The sequence below is a fragment of the Macaca thibetana genome, chromosome 9 (assembly GCF_024542745.1).
Source record: "Macaca thibetana thibetana isolate TM-01 chromosome 9, ASM2454274v1, whole genome shotgun sequence".
In the NCBI taxonomy this organism is placed as follows: domain Eukaryota; kingdom Metazoa; phylum Chordata; class Mammalia; order Primates; family Cercopithecidae; genus Macaca; species Macaca thibetana.
In genome coordinates this window covers 96,360,047-96,381,309 of record NC_065586.1, presented here as the reverse complement: position 1 = coordinate 96,381,309, position 21,263 = coordinate 96,360,047, and the positions used below count along the sequence as shown (strand labels likewise).

Sequence of the window (21,263 nt, the reverse complement as noted above, 5' to 3'; positions counted from 1 at the left end):
TGGTTAACCACTGTTCCACTCTCTACTTCTATGAGTTCAATTTTTTTAGATTCCACATATAAGTGAGAGCATAGGGCATCTCTCTCATTATGCCTGGCTTATTTCACTTAACATAATGTTCTCTAGGTTTATCTATGTTGTTGTAAATGACAGAATTTTCTGTGTTTTTTTTCAAGGCTGAGCATATTATATTGTGCATATATACCACATCTTTTAAATCCATTCATCTGTTGATAGATACTTAGATAGTTTCCGTATCTTGGCTAGTGGCTATTGTTAATAATCCTGCAATGGACATGGAAAAGGAGACATCTATTCAACACACTGATTTCAATTCCTTTGAGATTCCTGGAGCATATGGTAATTTTATTTTTAGTTTTTTTGAGGAACCTCCATACTGTTTTCCAAGATGTCTGTACTAATTTACACTATAGCCAAGCGTACAAGGGGCCCCTTTCCTCCACAGCCTCACCAACACTTGTTATCTTTCTTTTATCTTGAGACAGGGTCTTGCTCTGTTGCCCAGGCTGGAGTGCAGTGGTGTGGTTTCAGCTCACTGCAGCCTCAATGCCTCAGCTTCCCCAGCTCAAGTGGTTCTACCACCCCAGCCACCTGAGTAGCTGGGACTACATGCACACACCCCATGCCTGGCTAATTTTTTTAATTTTATATTTATTTATTTATTTATTTATTTATTTATTTTTTTTGTAGAGGCGGTGTTTCACCATGTTGCCCAGGCTGATCTTGAACTCCTAAACTCAAGTGATCCTCCCGCCCTGGCCCCCCAGAGTGCTGGGATTACAGGTGTGGGCAACCACACCCAGCCAAGATCTCTTTATAGGGACACTCAAGACTGATTATTTTGACAAGGCTGATGTTTTACTGAATGTGAAGGTGAGCTTCAGGCCCGTGAGTAGCCCTAGGTGGGGAGCCAGGAGCTGGGAGAGGAAAGTCTCTCCTCTAGCCTCAAGGAGGAGAAACTGCAGGGTGACCACCACCACCTGTGGGACCAGCCCCATTTTGGGGCATCATGCATGCCTATGGGGGAGCTGGGGCAGGTGATCGGACGCTGGAGCAGGGCATAGGCAGGAATGTGCTTGGGGGCCCATGCCACAGTTTTAATTCAGAGACCTGCGGTTATAAAGAAAGCAGATCAATCCTGATATCAGGCATAGTTCCATTTTGTGCTCAAGCTCACAATTCTAGGCCCAGGACTAAGCAGAGCCATGGGAAAATGTTCCTAGCTCAGCTGGGTCCATATATCCACTCCCCTTTAGTCCCGCATCATACTGTCCTTGTCCTTTGTTCTCTGATCCAGCCTCCCAACCAGGTTATACCCTTTTTCCCATACTAAGCCCCACACCCTTAAGGAACCCCCTCTCTTTGTGTATCTCACCCGTAAGCCATGGAAAGGCAAGCCTCAGAACAAGGAATATAGACAACCTAGGACTCTGCAGTCCTCTCCTCTGCCCCCTCAGCGCCCTGAAGTATGTGACACTGCGGTTCCTCCTGCCACTGTCCTTCCCCCGCAGCTGAGAGGGTGAAGTGAGGGAGGGGAGCCGCCTGTCTCTACTCCACCAGGGGACAGCTCAAGGTGAGACAGGATTGGAGCCTCAGACCCATTGGCTGAGCCTGGGAGGTGGGCAAAGCCTGGGAGGGGGGCAGCGCTCTTCAGCCTTCCTCCCTGGCCTCGGTCCCCACCCCAATCCATGTTGGCCCTTTCAGGAGCTTTTAGTGGGAATGAGCTCAGACCCACAGCACAGGCCCCGGCTCCCCTCCCGTCTCAGCTCCTCCCATTGCTCTTTGATCATCTCTTCTGTCCGACCTCTGAGCCGTCTCTCCACCAGGCACATCTGCAAGCAGCCCCCTTCATCCCCAGCATCACCTCTTCCTCCCGTTTCTCCTTCCACTCCCAGTTCCACATCCTCCTCCTATTCCCCTCTCTTCCCTTTTCAGACCCCCACCTTCCAGTTCCCTCACCTCCCCTTTCTGCTGGTCCCTGGGGCTTGCAGCAAGAGGGAGAGACAGCTCCTGACAGGATTGATGGTCCTTCCCCACCCTGTCCTCTCATCCGCTCCCTCCCCAGCGGGCACAGACATCCCCCTACAAAAGGCAGGAGCCCAGGCTGTGTGGAAACAGCTGCTCTCAGACGCCCTTCCCTTTGCTCTCTGCTGGCTAGGCTGGGCTGCGCCTCTGCTCCCTCTTCCTCCAGCTGAGAGTGGGCACCTGGGGTACCAGGCCCCCTTACCTCATTTCCCATGAATGCTGTGGAAATTCCTGAGGGGCAGGAGCTGCAAAAGCTGGGGAGTGGAGCCTGGGACAATCCCGCCTACAGTGGTCCCCCTTCCCCACATGGGACGCTGAGGGTCTGCACCATCGCCAGCTCAGGGCCCCTCCAGCCCCAACCCAAGAAGCCTGAAGATGAACCCCAGGAGACGGCACACAGGACTCAGGTGTCCAGCTGCTGCCTCCATATCTGTCGAGGCATCAGAGGTACTGGATAGAGGGAGGGTTCTCCTGGGATATTAGAGTCAGGAGAAGGAGTCGTAAAAGCTTTTGGGCAGGGGGTGGGGGTGGAATGTGATCTGAAGAAGAGGTGACCTTTCAGTGTCACTTTGGGGTGTGTGAATTGCTTGTGGCAGTGCTGCACGCCCCAGAACACAGAGACCAGCTAAGCGGTCTACCGGTTGTGGGGAGCCTGGCATGGTCATCACCTGGGGACCCAGAGGAGTATGTGGGAGCTGGTTTGAGGGAGGATGTGGATGTGAGGATGCCCTGGACTACCCCACCTGAAACAGGTGCCTCCTTTCCATGCCTTCATTCTCTATGAGCCAGGGCCTTCACCTCTGTCGACCTCAGGGAGTTGATGGGAAGGGCAAGCATGGGTGTGGGTAGAGTAGCCAGATTCAGCCAAGGATGAAGGTGATGGGCAAGGAAGGGCAGGGGTGGAAAGGGGCTAAAGTCCATGGACAGATGGGTGGGGATGACTGGGAGGAACACTGCCACTGAGGATCCCAGGCATCTCTCCCATGCCCCTTAGGACTTTGGGGAACAACCCTGACTGAGAACACAGCTGAGAACCGGGAACTTTATGTCAAGACCACCCTGCGAGAGCTGCTGGTATATATTGTGTTCCTGGTGGACATCTGTCTATGTGAGTAGCATCTGTGTTTGTGTACCTCTGTCTGTGAGAAACATCTATGTGTGCTCCATCTGTATAAACATTCCTGTGGGTAACACCTGTGGAGCCAGCATCTATCTGTGCAAGCAGGCTATATCCGGGAACTTTAGATAACAGTATTCCAATCCCATCTATTTACCTTTGCAGCTTAAGATATTTTGTTTAAAAGGAATATATCAGAAGAGGAAGGCAGTTTGGTCAATAATTACAAGGGGAAACCAGTTTTTAAGTTCACTTTGCGGCCATTGTTTTCTATTGGCTGAAAAGGTGAAAGGTGAAAATTTTTTACCCTTCTGTAGAGAGTGGGCTGGCATGGTGGCTCACGCTTGTAACCCCAGCACTTTGGGAGGGCGAGGTGGGCACATCACCTGAGGTCAGGAGTTTGAGACCAGCTTGGCCAACATGGTGAAACCCTCTCTCTATTAAAAATACAAAAATTAGCTGGGTGGCAGGTGCCTGTAATCCCAGTTACGCAGGAGACTGAGGCAGGAGAATCGCTTGAACCCGGGAGGCAGAGGTTGCAGTGAGCCAAGATCGCGCCACTACACTCCACTCCAGCCTGGGGGACAGAGCGAGATTCTGTCTCAAAAAAAAAGAGTGGAAAACCACTCCCTTCTGTTTGGAAAAATAGTTTGGTGGGCTTCACATAGTTATTATACTATATCTGATTCATGTTTCTTTAGAGGCAGTAAAAGAATGGAAGAAAAAAGAGAGGAAGTAAAAGATTCAGGTGACCTTAGATCTCAGATCCCTGCTAAGAGAGGGAGGGACACACATGGAGTGGTGATGGTCCCATGTGAGAGACCACCATGCCACGGAGGAAGCTTATTGAGGCTCTAGCTATAGACACAAACTGAGAAGGTTTGATCTCTAAGTTGAGAGAAGCAAGTGAAAAGATAGGAGGGCGACTATGGAAAGATAGCATCAAAGAACTGTAAATAATAATACAACTGGACCAAACAGATGCTGTTAGACCTGTAGGTAATGACAGCACATTGTATTTGGTTTATTACTTCTTTCAAAAATTGCACAAGTGATGTTTGCCTAGTTTAATATAGTTGTGTGTGGAGTTGTGGTTTGATTAAAGCTGTAGGTTGGGCCATACAACTAAGGTGCCCTCATTATTAGGTGTTCTAGGCTCCACAATACTCTGTTCTTGTCAGGGTGCACAAATCTTTTGAAAGTGGAGTCAGAGAGTCTCATAACATCAATGTTGATGGAACGTTTTCTTGTTTTTTGAGCCACCCACATTTGTGCGAGCCCTCTGGGAAAGCTGGCAGAAAGCACTGGTTCTGGCTGTGCTCTATTGGAACTCACTCCATGCTGGACAGAGGGGACAGTCCTCTGTGTTTGCCACTGGCCACTCAGCAGGGAGTGAAAGGACACAGTGCACATGAGGAACAACGGCTAGCCCAATGTACATTTTGTGGAGCCCTTTCAATTCCTTTCAGCAAATGGCTGTCAGAAATTCATTTGTTGACGTATTGATTTTTTTGTCCTAACCATCTGCTAGCAAGGAGAAGTCATCTCCTTTTTCAGATCCCATGACAGCAGCTGAAACCCACAGGCAGAGCCTTTCTCTAAAATGACTTAAACATCTCTCTTTCCAGATTAGCCTCTGGAACAGGACTGTTTCTAGCTCCCCAGAGTTACAGTGAACCATTTCTAACTCCATTGTATGGAGCTGGAAAGAGTGGAAGCTTGGGTTCTGGAAGTCCAGGAGTCCAATCCACTCATGTTCTCTGCTTTCTGAGATCTCAGTGCACTGATGCATTGCCAGATGGTCTGTGACTTGCCAAAATCTGAGTTATAGACTTAGTCCAATAATTACAGAATCCTTGAGTGGACGCGGGCTTTAGAGGTCATCTAATTTTAGGATGCAGAATACGTGGAATCCTTTCTCTGTGGTCCTTTCCATGGCGCTCTGTCAGGCGGCCAACCAGCCCAACCGGGGGAGTGTCAATGGGGCTGTCACTGTTTCATGAGGCAACCCATTCTACTACTGGGCAGCTCCGTTTCCTTCCTCTTATGGAGCCCCCTCCTCTGAGCCAGATGTTGGACTGAGAAACATATAGATGACAGATACTTGGGCCTTTCCCCTCAGTGGCTCACTTCCTTTTTAGAACTTTCTTCTATTAAGCTAACTACTGATGTGTCCCTGTTACTCTCTGAAGTGACAACCTTTCAACTGTTTGAGTGAATATAGCTTGCCCTGGGTCATCTGTTCTCTAGGTTAGATAACTTCTATTTTATCACTAATCTAGTCATGATACTGTGGTTTTCAGAGGTAGTATTATGCAGGGATTGAAGGCATGGGCTCTGAATTTGCACAGGTTTGGTCAAATATCATGCACTGCCATTCACCATTTGAGGGCCCTCGAGCAATTTGCTTAACTTCTTTGAATTTCAGTTTCCTCATCTGTACTTACCCAATCCAATAGGATTATGTGAGATAATAGCCATGAAATCATTAACTCAGTGCCTGGTATGTATTAAAAGCAATTTCAGAACGCTCTCCATACTGGTTGCCTGCCTGCAGACTTCATCTATGTGATGTCTGGCACTGGACAAAATATGCCACGGACAATCTGACCAGCACAGAGTACTGCGATGCCATTATTTCTGTTGTACCCAGATTTGGGGGATCTGTGAGGAAATGCAGAAGAAGTGATATCTGAGCTAAAACCTGAGAGATATGGAGGATTTATCCCCTTGAAAGGGAGGTGAATAGAAAGGAATTCCCTGGGAAGAGGGGACAGCATGTGCCAAGGCCCAAAAGGGACAGAGGGCACAGTTTAGTTAAAGTGCATCAACGTGGCTGGAGCAGAGAGTTTGATAAGCAAAATGGTAAAAGACAACAAGGCTGGCCTTATAAGAAGGGGCTGATCATGAGGGGCGTTATAAGGCATGATAAAGAATTTGGACTTTATTCTGAGGGGTCCAGGGAGAGCTATTGAAGAGTTTTAAGCATAGGAGTGACATGACAAATTTTAAGTTCTCCTGAGGAGAGGACAGAAATATAAACGTTGGGTCACAGAAATATCTCTGGGAAAGTTGAGTAGGGGAGATAATAGTCCTGTGCTAAGGATATTAATGGGATTTTTAAAAACAAAAACCTTACAAGGGCCACTGAGTCAATCTGGTGGCAGTATAGCATGCTGGTTAAGCAGTGAGGCTCTGAAGTTGACTATGTGGGTTCAAGGTCTGGTGCTTCCCCAATTATCAGCTGTGTGATCCTGAGCAAGTTTGCTAACCTCTCTTATCCTTGGATAATGATCAGACCTACCTGAGAAGATTATTATGCAGGTTAAATAAAATAGCTCACTAATATGCTTAGCACAGTGTCTGTCTGGCACGTGGTAAATAGTGCCTACTGTCTTCAAGTCACAGCAGGCACTGTAAAACTATAAATGTGGCATCATAAACCCAGCCAGCAGTGGAGGGTGAGGGAGGGAGAATTAATCTGATACCTTTAAATCTCAGAAAACCTCCAAGTCCTATGGAATTGGGCTCTAAATAAAGACCCTGAAATCGTTAGACTACCTGAAAATGTGCCGTTTAACTGCCTTGGGCCTTGAGAATTAAAGTCCACACTCGCAAAGTGCCGGCCCCACAAGAACTTTTTATGAAACAGAATTAGGAGGCCTTCACATTCTGATTATTCCTACAACATTTAGTAAGATAAAACTAATACTAGTTTCCTAGCCCCTGCCTCTACCTGCCTCTTCCTTTCAGACATATTTTCAGGCAACATGGAGCCTTGGAGTGGCCTCAGGAGGGCCACTTCAGCGCTCTCCAAGGTCCTGCCCTTGCCTCCCTGGTGTCTCAACTCCCTGTTAACCTCCCTGAGCTCTGGCCAACTGCATCTAGAGTTCTCAGTGGGGATGATGTAGCCCCCAAGTGTGTAAAAATAGTTTCTCCAAGGGCAAAAACAATCCTTTAGATATTACAATGGCTTTTGGGCCTCCAAAGAGCCACGGTACATAAGAAAATGTAGAGTCTGTCTGTGGTATTGGAATTGGGAGTGATTAGGAAGAAAATGTCTAAAGAGACTTCTGGGGAGACGGATAATGTAAAAAAGGTAAAGAAACACTGAACCAGATCCACTTAATTTGGCTAGTCAGTATGCTGACTGAGCTCTCCTGCCTAAGGATTGGGAATACAAGTTATAAGACTGAAAGCTGGCACCAAGCGGGGTGGCTGTTGCGTTGCTCTATCAGTATGCTGTTTTCTAAGAATTGGAGTGGCATGCAGTTGGATATGCAGCTGTGCCAGTGTGCTTTTCCATGTCAGTTCCCGTGACTGGTTTTAAATGCTCCAGAACCCGTGTTTATTATTAGGTAAGCACTGTGGCATGATGAAAACATAAAAACATTGGAGTCAGACGCACTGGATTCAAATACTAGCTCCTCTACTTCCTGGCTTTGTGACCTTGAACACTTGTTCTACCAATAAGGATAATAACATTTGTCTTCTGGAGATAACATGCATAAAGAACCAAACACAATCACTGGTAATAGTTATCTTTGTATTATCTAGTGGAAATTCAAAACCCTCAGCTGGTCTTCTAGACTGGTCATTAAAAAAATACCTTTCAAGAAAGAAGCCAATCTGAAAAGGCTACATACTGTGTGATTCCAACTATATACCATGGTGGAAAAGACAAAACTATGGAGATACTAAAAGTTGTCAGTGGTTTCCAAGAGTTGGGGAAAGAGAAGGATGAATAGGTAAAGCACAGAGGATTTTTTTTTTTTTTTTTTTTTTTTTGAGACGGAGTCTCGCTGTGTCGCCCAGGCTGGAGTGCAGTGGCCGGATCTCAGCTCACTGCAAGCTCTGCCTCCCGGGTTTTTACGCCATTCTCCTGCCTCAGCCTCCCGAGTAGCCGGGACTACAGGCGCCCGCCACCTCGCCCGGCTAGTTTTTTTGTATTTTTTTAGTAGAGACGGGGTTTCACCGTGTTAGCCAGGATGGTCTCGAACTCCTGACCTCGTGATCCGCCCGTCTCGGCCTCCCAAAGTGCTGGGATTACAGGCTTGAGCCACCGCGCCCGGCCAGCACAGAGGATTTTTAGGACAGTGAAACTACTCTGTATAGTGAATACCTGTCATTATATGTAAAATCCATAGAATGCACAATACCAAGAGTAAAACCTAACATATACTGTGGACTTTGGTTAACAATGATGTGTCAATGTAGGTCCATTGTATAATAAAGGTACCACTCTGGTGTTGGATGTTGATGGCAGGGGAGGCTGTAATTATGTGAGGGCAGGGGATCTATGGGAAATCTCTGCACCTTTCATTCAATTTTGCTGTGAACCTAAAATTACTCTAAAAAAATAAAGTGGGCTGGGCTCGGTGGCTCATGCCTGTAATCCCAGCACTTTGAGAGACCGAACCGGGTGGATTGCCTGAGGCCAGGAGTTTGAGACCAGCCTGGCCAATATGGTGAAACCCCATCTCTATTAAAAACACAAAAATTAGCCAGGTGTGATGGCGGGCACCTGTAATCCCAGCTACTCAGGAGGCTGAGACAGGAGAATCGCTTGAACCTGGGAGGTGGAGGTTGCAGTGAGCCAAGATCATGCCACTGCACTCCAGCCTGGATGACAGAGAAAGACTCTGTCTCAAAAATAAATAAATAAATAAATAAATAAATAAATAAATTATTAAAGTTTATCTTAAAAAGTGCATTAAAAACAACTTTTCAGTGCTGCTTGTGGAAACTTGGAAAAAATAACTTCCATGATTACAGTTAACAATAATGTATTATATCTTTCAAAATAGCTAAAAGAGAGGATTTTAAATATTCTCAACACAAAGAAATATTTGAGGGGAAGGATATGTTAATTAGCCTGATTTGATCATTCCATGATGTATACATCTGAAGAAACATCACAATTGCACCCCATAAAGATACAGAGTGGGCCGGGTGCGGTGGCTCATGCCTGTAATCCCAGCACTTCGGGAGGCCGAGGCGGGTGGATCTCCTGAGATCAGGAGTTCGAGACCAGCCTGGCCAACATGGCAAAACCCCGACTCTACTAAAAATACAAAAATTAGCCAGGTGTGGTGGCATGCTCCTGTAGTCCTAGCTACTCAGGAGGCTGAGGCAGGAGAATCGCTTGAACCTGGGAGGTGGAGGTTGCAGTGAGCCAAGATCATGCCACTGCACTCCAGCCTGGATGACAGAGAAAGACTCTGTCTCAAAAATAAATAAATAAATAAATAAATAAATAAATAAATAATTAAAGTTTATCTTAAAAAGTGCATTAAAAACAACTTTTCAGTGCTGCTTGTGGAAACTTGGAAAAAATAACTTCCATGATTACAGTTAACAATAATGTATTATATCTTTCAAAATAGCTAAAAGAGAGGATTTTAAATATTCTCAACACAAAGAAATATTTGAGGGGAAGGATATGTTAATTAGCCTGATTTGATCATTCCATGATGTATACATCTGAAGAAACATCACAATTGCACCCCATAAAGATACAGAGTGGGCCGGGTGCGGTGGCTCATGCCTGTAATCCCAGCACTTCGGGAGGCCGAGGCGGGTGGATCTCCTGAGATCAGGAGTTCGAGACCAGCCTGGCCAACATGGCAAAACCCCGACTCTACTAAAAATACAAAAATTAGCCAGGTGTGGTGGCATGCTCCTGTAGTCCTAGCTACTCAGGAGGCTGAGGCAGGAGAATCGCTTGAACCTGGGAGGTGGAGGTTGCAGTGAGCCGAGATTGTGCCACTGCACTCCAGCCTGGGTGACAGAGCAAGAATCCATCTCAAAAATAAAATAAAATAAAAGCAGTGATCATTTGTCAATTAAAAGTAAATCAATAAATAACATAACATAAAATTACTTTTCAAAATTTGTAGTTGGCTCCACATATAGGGATAGTATTATTTGAGTAGCATCCTTTAAGTGATGTCAGACCTTTAAGATAAAGTACTTTCTTTTTTTTTTTTTTTTTTTTTTTTTTTTTTTTTTTTGAGACAGAGTCTCGCTCTGTCGCCCAGGCTGGAGTGCAGTGGCCAGATCTCAGCTCACTGCAAGCTCCGCCTCCCGGGTTCACGCCATTCTCCTGCCTCAGCCTCCCGAGTAGCTGGGACTACAGGCGCCCACCACCTCGCCTGGCTATTTTTTTTATATTTTTTTAGTAGAGACGGGGTTTCACCGTGTTAGCCAGGATGTTCTCGATCTCCTGACCTCGTGATCCACCCGTTTCGGCCTCCCAAAGTGCTGGGATTACAGGCTTGAGCCACCGCGCCCGGCCTAGATAAAGTACTTTCCCTGGAAGCCCTCAGTTTATCACAACCACTACCACCATCATCATCATTATTACCAGCACAAACAACAAACTTTTATTGAATCATTTCTCAATGCACCTAGCGCTATGTTATGTACTTTATCTCACTGGCTACTTCCAATGACTCTGTGAAGTTGGTTCTGCCTATCACTACCATTTTACAAGTCAGAAAGATTTAGAAAAGTCAAACAGCTTGTTCAAGGCCACACATGCAAGCAAGTGAAGAAAGAGGAATCCAACTCAGTGATTTGTTGCCTGACTTGAATTCCGAGGCTTTTAACCACTGGAATCTACTACGGTCTCTCCACCTGGAAACGTATTGCTCATAAATTTACTAATACCCATCATCATCTTAGCAAGGACCACTCCGTGCCCTACCCTGATAGAATCAGAGTATTGAGAAATTCTACTAGCTAACTACTATTCTTTCTTTTTATTGCTGTATTTAAAAGATGATATAAAAATATTAAAGAATATTTTAAAATATAGTTCGTGACCACTGTATTAAAGAATTTTTCATTTTTCTTATTACCAGTGTTTATGCATACATTCTTACCTAGTTGTATTATATTGTATACTTTCATTTATAACATTTCATCATATTTCTAAGTAGTTGTTTTTTTTGAGACAGAGTCTGGTTCTGTCACCCAGGCTGGAGTGCAGTGTCCTGCCTCAGCCTCCCGAATAGCTGGGATTACAGGTGCCCGCCACCACGCCCAGCTGATTTTTGTGTTTTTAGTAGAGACGGGGTTTCACCATGCTGCCCAAGCTGGTCTGGAACTCCTGACCTCAAGGGATCAGCCCACCTCGGCCTCCCAAATTGTTGAGATTACAGGCGTAAGCCACCATAGTTTTTGTTTTTGTTGTTGTTATTGTTGTTGTTTTGAGGCAGGGCCTTGCTCTGTTGCTCAGGCTGGTGTGCAGTCGTGTAATCTCAGCTCACTCCAGCCTCAAGCTCTCAGGCTCAGGTGAGCCTTCCACCTCAGCCCTAAAAGTAACTGGGTCTACAGGCATGCACCATCACACCTGGCTAATTTTTGTATTTTTCATAGAGACGGGGTTTCCCCATGTTGCCCAGTCTGGTCTTGAACTCCTGGGCTCAAGCCTTCCAAAGGGCTAGGATTACAGGCGTAAGCCACTGTGCCTGGCCTCTAAGTAGTTTTCATATTTCTTCCCTTCCCTTCCCTTCCTTTTCTTTCTTTCTTTCTTTCTTTTCTTTCTTTCTTTTTCTTCCTTCCTTCCTTCCTTCCTTCCTTCCTTCCTTCCTTCTTTCCTTCCTTCCTTCCATCCTTCCTTCTTTCTTTCCTTCCTTCCATCCTTCCTTCTTTCTTTCTTTCCTTTTTTTTTTTTTAGACAAGTTCTCACTCTGTTGCCCAGGCTAGAGTGCAGTGGCATGATTTCAGCTTACTACAGCCTCAACCTCCTGGGCTCAAACAATCCTCCCACTTCAACCTCCCAAGTAGCTGGGACTATAGGTGGACACCACCACACCCTGCTAATTTTTAAATTTTTTGTAGAGATGGGGTGTTGCTATGCTTTCTAGGCTGATCTTCAACTGCTGAGCTCAAGTCATCCCCCTGCCCTGGTTTCCCAAAGTGCTGGAATTACAGGCATGAGCCACCATGCCCAGCCAGTTTTTATATTTTTATTTTAAGGACTACAGTCACACTACAATTATCTAAAACATTTCTCAGGTTGTTTCAGTATTTGCCTATCATGGGTAAATGTATCTACAGCTGCAGTGTTTTTTTTTTTTTTTCACTTTTGTTAAATTATTTCCTTCTGAATTGCTAAGGAGAGAGATGACCACGAGGCCAAAAGATGGAAATATCTCCTTAGTATTTGCTATGGTTGTCATTTTACCTCTGTAAGGGATTATACAAATTTATTATGCCACTACTGCTATAAGGTCACATCAATTTTGTCACAACCTCATCAAAATTGGAAGTTCTCATTTATAATTTTTATTATTAAATAGGTATAAGACGGTACAACTCACATTAATTTACTTGCCTTTTATTACCAATGAGGTTGGACACTTTTCTCACACTTTAATTTATAATGTGTAATTATTTTTGTGTAAGTTGCATGAGAGATGTTTTCAGGGGGACAAAGGAGGGAAGGGAAAGTGGGGAACTTGGACCATTAGACCCTAGGTGGGGAATCAACCATCAGCGACCTCATTTCCAGGATCTGGGCTCTTGGGAGTGGAAAGAATAGCCAACAAATTTAGCCATCACCTGCACAGCAATTTGACGGGGGACAAGCCCTAGTAGACTATCATGGTCAGCCATACTGACCATGTTTCTTCTCCTTTATGCTTTATTCTAGGAACTGGTGGACCTAGAAACCAAGACTATTTGGAATCTCATCTGTCTAAAATACAGCTATCTTTTTCATGCAGGCAATATGGGTGACCCATCAATTGTCTGATAATAATAATAATGTCAATTGTGCAATCCTTGAAACCTTACACAGAGATTTCACACGTATTGTCTCATTTGATCCTGATGGCAATCCTGTAATGGCTCAATATTTTTACTTTCTTTCTGCAGATTAGGGAAATGTTATTATTGTCATTATGAATAGTTCAGGAATGATTAGTCACTCATAGCTCTTTCTGAAGGGTGGAGTCAGTCCTGTCCCAGCTATTCCTCAGCAGAGAAAGTGCTGGAGAATAATCTTCCTGGCTCGCCCTTCCCACTGGGCCCACACCATCATCATGATATTTATGAAAGGGCTTCCAGCCCTTTGTCTTCTTGGAGGGATGGCTGTAGCCTTTTGTTGATGGAGGAAACATTGAAGGTCTTTGTGTAGAAATAATGGCTGTTTGTTTTAGGAGACATTATTGTTATCTCAAAGGTGCACCTGGGACTGGCCCTGTATAGGAGAGGCTCTAAGCCAGGAAATGGCTGGGTCTGATCACCATGGAGCTGGGGAGGAGGGCAGAGACCCTAAACCTTTAATGCCTAATGGCTACATGCCAATTAATATCAATTGGATGCTCTTAATCCATCACTAGTTTTAAAGAAATGCATGCCTCTCTTTACTCTGCTTTCTTTTAGTGGATTTCAAGGTTCTATCCGTAGATTGGTGGAATTGCACTAATAGGAGAGGTTGAAGTGAGCTTGTCAAGAAAGCTTGACAGTATTTCTAGAATCAACAAAGAAAGGAGCAGAAATATATTGGAGGTTCAGAAAGTGTCTGTGGCTGAGTCCCTGGGGGGCTGTAATGATGTGAGAAGATATTTTGTGATATAGAACCACAATTTTAGTGAAGGCACAGTTGTATAACGGAAAGAGTGTGTGACCTGGAATAAGGTGGTCTGATCCAAATGATGGTACTACCAGTTATTAGCCACGCATCTTTGGCAAATAGGTCAAGATACTTAAATCTTTCTAAACCTTGATTCCTCAAGTGAGAATAACATCTGCTTTTGTGAGGCTGGTGGAAAACAAATTAGGTATTTAGTAGTACAGTGCTTGGAATATAATAGGCTTTTAATAAATATTAGTTTTCATTCCCCATCAAGATATAAATTAGGAAAATATTGAAATACATCTCACCAGGTTTAGTGGCTCACGCCTGTAATCCCAAAACTTTGGGAGGCTGAGACAGGTGGATCACCTGAGGTCAGGAATTCAAGACCAGTCTGGGCAACATGGTGAAACCCCATCTCTACTAAAGAGACAAAAATCAGCTGGGCACGGCGGTGTGTGCCTGTAATCCCAGCTACTTGGGAGGCTGAGGCAGGAGAATCGCTTGAACCCCCGAGGTGGATGTTGCAGTGAACCGAGATCGCACCACTGTACTCAGCCTGGGCGACAGAGTGAGATTCCATCTCCAAAAAAAAAAAAAAAAAAAAAAAGAGAGAGAGAGAGAAAAAAAGAAAAACATCTCAATACTCTGGATTGTTGTAGATGAGGCCAGGATGGAGTACTGCTGATGTAAGTGGCTAGCAAAAGAGCATATAATTCGTATTACAAGGTGTGAGTTTGAGCCCTACCTCTGCCTCTTGCCCTGAGCAAATCATGTACACTCTGAACTTCATGATTCATAGGAAATTTTGTTCATGAGTAAGATGGAATCAGCAGACATGTCTGATAGGCAACTGGGAGACATTACATAGGAAAACTCTTTGAAAACTATGAAATAAGGTACACAGGTAGGGGAGGTAGGGGATTATAAGGATATTGACAATTATGTTATTGGGTGGTGGCAGCAGGATTGCTGAGATTTTAAGTTCAGACAGAACCTCCAGACTTGGCAGAGGTTCTACTAACAAAAATAAGGAATGAGGGCAATCTTTTCTTCTTCTTTTTCTTTTCTTTCTTTTTTTTTTTTTTTTTTTTTTTTTTTTTTAGACAGAGTGTTGCTGTGTCGCCCAGGCTGGAGTGCAGTGGTGCAATCTCGGCTCACTGCAACCACCACCTCTCGGGTTCAAGTTATTCTCCTGCCTCAGTCTCTGGAGTAGCTGGGATTACAGGTGCGCACCACCACGTCCGGCTAATTTTTTTTTTTTTTTTTTTTAATAGAGATGGGATTTCATCATGTTGGCCAGGCTGGTCTCGAACTCCTGACCTCAGGTGATCCGCCCATCTCAGCCTCCCAAAGTGATGGGATTACAGGCCTGAGGCACTGTGCCCGGCCAGAGCAATCTTTTTCAAAAGTGTCCTCTGAGGACCTCTAGGGTTTCCTGAGACCCTTTCAAGGGGCTTGGGAGGTTCTCTCTTACCCCAAAACATATTTGCTTAAAGTCATATTTTCTTCATATATTTCAACCAAAATAACATATTGCAACAGATTGTGCAGAAGCAGATATGAGAATACAGCTGTCTTCTATTAAGCCAGACAGCCAGACATTAGGAGACTTGCAAACATGGAAAACAATTCCATTAAAATTTTTCTTTGTTTGTTTTGAGACAGGGTCTCACCCTGTCACTGAGGCTGAGTACAATGCTGCCATCAGGGCTCACTGTACCCTTGACCTCTTGGGCTCAAGCAATCCTTCCACCTCAGCCTCCCAAGCAACTGGGACTACAGGCATGTGCCACCACACCCACTTCATTTTTGATTTTTTGTAAAGACAGGGTCTCATTATGTTGCCCAGGCTGGTCTTTTTTTTTCTTTTTTTTTTTGAGATGGAGTCTCGCTCGTCGCCCAGGCTGGAGTGCAGTGGCGCGATCTCGGCTCACTGCAAGCTCCGCCTCCCAGGTTCACGCCATTCTCCTGTCTCAGCCTCCCGAGTAGCTGGGACTACAGGCATGTGCCACCTCGCCCGGCTAGTTTTTTGTATTTTTAGCAGAGAGAGGGTTTCACCGTGTTAGCCAGGATGGTCTCGATCTCCTGACCTCGTGATCCGCCCACCTCGGCCTCCCAAAGTGCTGGGATTACAGGTGTGAGCCACCGCGCCCGGCCAACCCAGGCTGGTCTTGAACTCCTGAACGCAAGTGATCCTTCCAAAGTGCTGGGATTATAGGTGTGAGCCACCGTGACCGGCCAAATTTTTGGGGGGTTTGTTTGAAAAAATATATTATTAAAAAAATATATGTTATTTGTGTTTACATGTATTGGGATTGTTATCATTTTCAAATGAATGAATTAATACATATTTACATTTTTCCTGAGTTTTATTTTATTTTATTTTTATTTTTTTGAGACGGAATCTTGCTCTGTCACCCAGGCTGGAGTGTACTGGGGTGATCTTGGCTCACTGCAGCCACTGCCTCCCGGGCTCAAGGGATCCTTCCACCTCAGCCTCCCAAGTAGCTGGGACTATAGGCACGTGCCACCACACCCAGCTAATTTTTTGTATTTTTGTAGAGATGGGGTTTTACCATGTTACCCAGGCTGGACTTGAACTCCCGAGCTCAAGCTATGCACCTGCCTTGACTTCCCAAAGTGCTGGGATTACAGGCATGAACCACTGTGTCTGACCAGTTTTAACTTTTATAAGGTAATGATTGATAGATATAACCCAAATAAATGAAAACTGTTTGCAGTCCTCAAAATGTTGAAGAGTTACAAAGGGGTTCTGAGAACAAAATGTGTGTAAACCACTGGCTCAGAGACTGAGTCTAAGCTGGTCGAATTAGATTATTTCATACCATGGAGGAAAAAAACAGATGAGACAAAGAGAGCTCATTAGCAAAATGCTGAAACTAAGTTTGAGATCCTGGATATTTACACATTCATTCATTCAAACATTTATGAAGTCCTACTATGTGCCAGGCCCTAGGCCAAGTGCTGAGGGTTTTGAAATAACTGAGACAAGGCCGGGCAAGGTGACTCACGCCTGTGGCTCAGCATTTTGGGAGGCCAAGGCGGGCATATCACCTGAGGTCGGGAGTTTGAGACCAGCCTGACCAACGTGGAGAAACCTTATCTCTACTAAAAATACAAAATTAGCCAGGCGTGGTGGCACATGCCCATAATCCTAGCTACTTGGGAGGCTGAGGCAGGAGAATTGCTTGAACCCGGGAGGCAGAGTTTGCAATGAGCTGAAATCGTGCCATTGCACGCCAGCCTGAGCAATAAGAGCAAGACTCCGTCTCAAAAAAAAAAAAAAAAAAAAAAAGGAAAGAAATACCTGAGACACATCTTCTGCCTTCAAGGAGTAAGGAAGGTTGACATGTAAACAAACAGTGACATAGACTGTGATGAGCGCTACAGTGGAGGGTGCACTGGGACCATGGTAAGAACTGGGAGACAAAGTGGGCAGGGAGATCTGGGAAATCTTGAAGGTCCCAGAGACAGGTATCATTCATGTCTGGGGAAGCCCAGACATTGCCATTTGCTTGCCTACTTATTTTAACAGTGCTAAAACTGTTTTTAACTGTTTTTAAGTCATTGCCAGGGAGGCCCAAAGTCATTGCCATTTGCTTGCTTGCTTGTTAGTTTTAATAGTGCTGGCTGTCAGCCTGAAGGAGGCAGGGGATGGAGGAGGTAGCACCAGCCAACTAAGGCCTCAGGCTATGAATATGCAAGAGTTTTGCCATAGTCAGAGTCTCAAAGGGCAAGTAAGAGGAAAAAGGTGTAAACCAGTATTTCTCCTCATTCCATTACAACATAATTCTACCCCCTTTCCCCTACAAGGAAAATCAGATTGGGAATATATTTATTAATTTTTTACTTAATACATAGTCCTTGTTTTTAAAAAGTCAGATAACATAGAGAATGTAAAAATCCCTCTTCATTCTCAGCAAACTAACACAGGAACAGAAAACCAAACACCACATGTTCTCACTCATAAGTGGGAGTTGAACAATGAGAACACATGGACACACGGAGGGGAACATCACACACCCTGGGGCCTGTGGCAGGAGGGTGAGGGACAAGGGGAGGGAGAGGATTAGGACAAATATCTAAAGCACGCGGGTCTTAAAACCTAGATGACGAGTCAATAGGTGCAGCAAACCACCATGGCACATGTATACCTATGTAAAAAACCTGCACGTTCTGCACATGTACCCCAGAGCTTAAAGTAAAGTAAAATAAAACAAACTAAAAAATCCCTCCCAGTAATCACTGTTCCTAGTTTGGTATATAATCATTTCAACTGTTTTCTCTCTCCCTCCCTTCCTTCCTTTCTTCCTTCCTTCCTTCTTCCCTTCCTTTCCCTTCTCTTTCCTTCCTTCGTTCGTTCGTTCGTTCCTTCCTTACTTCCTCCCTTCCTTCCTCCCTCCCTCTCTCCCTCCCTCCCTTCCTTCCTTCCTTCTTTCCTTCCTTCCTTCCTTCTTTCTTTTCTGCCTTAGCCTCCGGAGTAGCTGAGACTACAGGCTCACGCCAACACGCCTGGCTAACTTTTGTATTTTTAGTAGAGATGGGATTTCACCATGTTGGCCACGCTGGTCTCAAACTCCTGACCTCGGGTGATCCACCCACCTCAGCCTCCCGAAGTGCTGGGATTACAGACGAGCCAGTGCACCCGGCCCATTTCAATTGTTTTCTAGACACATATAAATATACATGAATTTTAGATAAAGAAGCTTCTGTTGGTTTACACTAGAAGGATGTGTAAAGTCAACAGCAATGCAGTCTGTGAGGTGGAATGTCCGCTGATTGTGATAAATGTAGTGTAAGAGGCTCCCCTAAAGTGCTGATGGCTATAATGGCAATAAAGTCAGTGAAGGAGGTGCTCTGGATGCACTTTGTGAAAGACAAATCACACTTCAGAATAACTCTAAGGCCCTGCCAGCTTGCAGCGAAGCCCAGGATCAGGAACAGTGCTTCTTGCTGGATACTTCTGGATCCTGGACTGGCTCTCCCCGTGCCTGCTTCCTTGTCTCTCTTCTCTCTCCCCAGGCACTGGTCCGCTTTGCTTTCTTCTCCCCTACCTCTGCCCACAGCTTTTGACTCCTCCTGTTTTCTCCCTGGTCCTCTGTCTCACAGGCTTTTCCATGTCTTCCTGTTCCAGACACAAGCCTATGGCTTCTTGAGATTTTTTTTTTAAAGGGCTCTCCCTGCTGGGAACTCCAGGGAATCACATTTTCCACTTTTGGTTCTTGAACCCCAGGAAAAGTTTGATAAAGGTGTTTCAGGAAGTTCATGACCTTCCAAGTGGTTATAACATAGTTTCTGTTTAAATTATTTACAGGCAAGGCATGGTGGTTCATGCCTGTAATCCCAGCAGTCTGTGGGAGGATTGCTTGTGTCCAGGAGTTTAAGACCAGCCTGGGCAACATAGAAACCCTATCTCTATTATTAACATGAAAAAATTACATATATAAAAATTGTTTATAAATCAAGCAACTATTAACTACTTAAATATGATTTCCCTTTATATGGAACCGTTTGAGAGCCTCCTGTGGTGTACTGAGTGAGAAAGCCCTTGGTGAAGAAGGTGGTTATCTCTCTGGGGTGACCAACGCTGTCTGCATAGAGTCTTCTTGGATGGCCTTTATTTTGCAACACTTCAAAAAACAATGATGAGTTATTGATTGGTTATTGAACCAATGCCAATAATCAATTCTCTCTGGAGTTACTGGGTCTATTGAGGGTAGATAGATATAACTCAAATAAATGAAAACTGTTTGCACTCCTCAAAATGTTGAGGGTAGGCCCAGTAACTCTAGAGAGAACCGATTATTGGTGTTGGATGAACATATGGTTCGATCATGGTATTGATTATCCTGTAATCCTTACAGAATCTTATTGATTCAGGTAGCTTATACTGCACAATTACAGGTAAAAGCCAGGACTTCTATGTAATAAAATCACTCGTTACCAACTCTATTAACTTAGTTACTGCTCCCTTATCATTTGTTAAGACAGTGCATGAAATTGGCAATCCAATTGGGGTGACCCCTTACATATATAATCACTAGGTTTTTCCTGCCTGGTTTGCCACCTTTTCTGGGTCCATGTGTTCAAAGACTCCAGCTTGGGCACCTTTTAACAAGGGCCACTCTTCTCGTGGTTTCTAGCACTAAATACATTTTTTTTTTTTTTTTTTGGTTCAGCTAGATTTAGGCAGCAAAAAGTCTCCGGGTCTCAGCACTAGTATACTCTCTGTAGCTTTAGTTTTTCCAAAATGACCAGTCTCTGGGAGATCTTGAGCAAACTAGCTCAAAGAAGCACTGTAAGAGCAAGTGCAACTCTTCCTCTGTTACCTTCTACAGGAGCATGTGGAATCACCGCTGCCTTATCAGCCAGGAAAATCCCTATATCAAGACAGGCCTTTTATGTTTTACTACAGTTGGTGTCTTCAGCTCTTTTGAAACAGGGTGCCCTCCTTCGCAGAGACCATAGCTACAGAAGTCTTACCTTATCTCTTATGACATTAACTGAAGTTCATGCTATGTCAGGAGGTTTCTGGGCCACACAGAGGCAATGCTATCTAGGGGGCAGTATTTTTCCAGGATGACTCTAAAGAAGACTCTTCATCTTCCTTAGGACTGTTGACTTCCTGGTTTGATTGCTGTCTTTGTAAACTCTTTACACAGTTCTGACACCACATGAGAACTTACAAGCCATCAACTAAAGCCATACTGAATCCATGAGAATCAATTGCTTTGTTTTCCCTTGATTCTGCATTCAGAATGGAATAGAACAGGGAAGTTCCAGCAGCCTCCTTGTTTCATCGCCTTATGCCCTGGCCCCTACTCCTATCTCCAGCCTTCTAGGTATCTGATTTCAGTGTTCCATCCCCTGAGATAATCTATTATATTGATTCAGCATGGACAAGTATGTATAGGTCTATTCTTCCAGCTGGGCTAAGATCTCAGAGCTACTAGAAACTTCAGGGGGATCACTAACAAGGTCTTGGATTCATTTCCGTTTTTCCAGAGTAATCATCCTCAGTCTGATTGTTTTTCCTTCAACAGCAACTCATAAAACCTTTTGGCTCTGAATCTAATTTCCTAAGAAGAAACTGGCCATGTGTCATAGGTTCTCTAGAACCACAATCTTCTGAACCTAAGCCATAAAAAGCTTAATAATGCTCATAGACTTCATTACTGAAGCAGATGTGACTGAATCTAGTTCTCTCAGTTGTAGTCTCTGTAGACACACTGATATGAAATGCATGGTTTCAACAACCTTCAGTGCATACCCTGAGGTTCTAACCCTTCCCTCGTTTCCAGGTTCCTACTTTCCCCTGTCTACCCTCTGTCTTAAGACACATGAAGTATTTGGAATCCAACTTGGAATGACCCAGTAACGTTCACCAGAATGTGTGGTGGGATAGTAGCAAAGATAATGGAAGGAGGAATTGCCCAAGAGGAGGAAGGAGGAGAGAAGGAGGAGGAGGAGAACAATAAAAGACTTTTT

At 44.6% G+C, this 21,263-nt stretch overlaps 2 protein-coding genes across 3 annotated transcripts in view; both read left to right on the top strand.

The window, feature by feature from the left end:
* Positions 1 to 1,876: 1,876 nt before the first annotated feature.
* Positions 1,877 to 21,263, top strand: part of PKD2L1 (polycystin 2 like 1, transient receptor potential cation channel) — a 44,757-nt gene continuing 25,370 nt past the window's right edge. The window contains exons 1-2 of one of the 2 annotated variants that reach the window (XM_050804971.1): positions 1,877 to 2,493; positions 3,041 to 3,154. In XM_050804971.1, coding sequence (XP_050660928.1) covers positions 2,259 to 2,493; positions 3,041 to 3,154 — 349 coding nt within the window. In that variant the 5' untranslated portion in view covers positions 1,877 to 2,258. Of the gene's footprint in view, positions 2,494 to 3,018; positions 3,155 to 21,263 lie in introns of both variants that reach the window. The other variant, XM_050804972.1, reaches the window with a different exon arrangement.
* Positions 15,830 to 21,263, top strand: part of CWF19L1 (CWF19 like cell cycle control factor 1) — an 86,113-nt gene continuing 80,679 nt past the window's right edge. The window contains exon 1 of the mRNA XM_050805012.1: positions 15,830 to 15,889. The gene's annotated coding sequence lies outside the window, so the exon portion shown is untranslated. The remainder of the gene's footprint in view (positions 15,890 to 21,263) is intronic.